General features: G+C 52.6%; 1 protein-coding gene across 1 annotated transcript; it reads left to right on the forward strand.

Annotated features, from left to right (window-relative positions):
- The first annotated feature begins 784 nt into the window (after positions 1-784).
- Positions 785-2,193, forward strand: LOC108572974 (protein distal antenna-like). Its single transcript, XM_017935322.1, has one exon. It carries the CDS (start codon positions 785-787, stop codon positions 2,147-2,149), a length of 1,365 nt encoding a protein of 454 aa, XP_017790811.1. The 3' UTR covers positions 2,150-2,193.
- The last annotated feature ends 14 nt before the right edge of the window (positions 2,194-2,207 follow it).

Genomic DNA, 2,207 nt, shown 5'->3' on the forward strand with positions numbered 1-2,207 from the left:
CGGTGGTGTTGGAGCGCGCATCGGCTCTCTCTTTCTTTATCGGGCACGTCGCGCGTGTGTCCGCTGTCTCGCGGACGAGCAATTGGAATTCCTCGCGTGTCCACACGCAGGCCCGATATAGTCGGATGGCGCGATCTGGAACGTGAACGTCGATCGATCGCCTTCTCGCGCGTCACAAGACTGCTCGAGGCACGGTGACGCTTCGTAACAACGCGAACGAACGAACGATCGCTTGGCTTGGCTTTGGTGAAACGAATAAGGAGAAACGAAGAAAGAAGAGAAGAAACAAAAAGGAGCACGAGAAAGAGAGAGAGGTTCGTTCGAAACGAAGGAAGAAGAAAACAGCACGTTTATAGAACGAGAAAGAATCTTCTTTGTCTTTCTTTTCAACTGTGCCTGTGTATACTCGCCTCGCGTGTGTCTTATATACATCTCTGTGTGCTGCGCCCTGTGTGTTTGTGTGTTGGAGATTCGCGCGAAGAACTCTCCTTGAAAAAAGAAACCAACTAACCGCAGCAGAGAACACGCGTGTAGAAAGTTGTTTGAAGAAAATCGTAGTGAGGTGAAGAGAAAATCGTTCAATCTGGATCTAAGGACGACAAATTTGGACGTTTACGTGGACGATCCTATAGATCATCGAATATTACATAGAACACGCGGTAGGGATCGTAGAATCATCGCGATAGATCCGATAGTAGTGACAGACGAGTTTATTACCACGACGGAGGACGGTGGTTACGAGGATCGTTTGCGGGAGGACGCGAAAGATAATTGTCTCGCCGGGATGAGGGGCGAGTCGGCGCGACCCGGTAAGCGCCCTTTAAGGGCGCTCTCCGCGTCAGAGAAGATGGACGCGATCCAGAGGGTTCACGAAGGTGAGAGTAAAGCGTCCGTCGCTAGGGATATCGGTGTGCCGGAGTCGACGTTACGTGGATGGTGCAAGTCCGAGCATAAGATTCGTGGTATGGCGAGGAATTCATCGACACCTGACAGCGAGGCACATTCACCAGCGTCGTCGTCTGGCGCGAACGTCGCAGCCGGTAATCTAGCCGGCGGATCGGCGAATCTGTCCAGCGAAGACGAGGGTCCCTGCGTGAAAAAGTCGAAGATGGATCAACAGACGTCGGTAACTAGTGCGGGTACATCGTTCGTAGGTGACGTTTGTACCGACTCGGATGGTAAGCAGGACAACAAACCGAAGATCGATTACGTAGGACTGATGACCAGCATGGCGGGCATGAGACCCGAAAATAGTTCACTGCTGCTACAACAACTGGGCCTGTTGTCTGGCGCCACAGGTACGCTCGCGAAGAATCTTTTGAGTATGTCGCCGTCGTTGTCGCATGGCAGCACTGTCGGTCTGGTGGAAAACGGTCTTCAGTATACTAAGAACACCGGTAACGCCTGTATTACGAACGCGTCTAATAATTTGAACGGCGGCAGCAACAAGAGGCATAGCATCTCGGCGATCGCACCTGCACAGATGGATTCTGTAGTGGCGAAATCATGCGGCACACGAAAGAGTCTACCACCGGCGGCGGAAGCACCGTCGACACCTGTTCCCGCTAGTCCTAGAAAGACGAACGAGAACAACAGTATTCAACGGTCGTCGAGCAAGCCGAAGAAGGACGGGAACGTGAGCAGCGGGAACAAGAAGGTGGACGAGGCGTTATGGTTGTGGCTGACGCAGCAGCAACAGCTGCTCGGTCAACAGTCGGCTAGTTTCAACCCAAGCATCAATCAGCAGGATGGCTCGTGGTTCTGGCAGTGGTACAAGCAGTGCAGCTTCCCTATGATAACGCCGACTACACCTCTGGCGCCCAGTCCGGTGGCGAAAAAATCGCCGAGCAAGGCGAGAGCTATGTTGGACAATGTATTGTGCAACAACAACAACGAGAACGTGAAACGTAGCTTGAACATGGACGAGGAATCGGCAGCAACGGAGGACGGGGTTGAGACTAATGCTGCAGATGTACCGAGTAGCACAGAGGAGGCGATCGAGCACGGCGAGAAGTTCTTCAAGTGGTTGGACAAATGCTCCGAGCCGGCGGTCACCAGGCTTCAGATCATACAGTTCAAATATCTGTTGGACAATCTGAAGGCGTGTAGGAAGAAATCGTCGTCTAGCTCGAAACAAAGCAGAAAGTAGGCGAGAGGGAGGAGAGAGAGAGTGAGTGTGAGAGAGAGATAGAGAGAGGGAAGCTCTG

The sequence above is a fragment of the Habropoda laboriosa genome, unplaced genomic scaffold (genome assembly GCF_001263275.1).
Source record: "Habropoda laboriosa isolate 0110345459 unplaced genomic scaffold, ASM126327v1 scaffold102, whole genome shotgun sequence".
Taxonomy (NCBI): Eukaryota; Metazoa; Arthropoda; class Insecta; order Hymenoptera; family Apidae; genus Habropoda; species Habropoda laboriosa.

Bases quoted from the DNA above. Each gene is read 5' to 3' on its own strand.
- LOC108572974 (XM_017935322.1), top strand. From the start codon at position 785: ATGAGGGGCGAGTCGGCGCGACCCGGTAAGCGCCCTTTAAGGGCGCTC.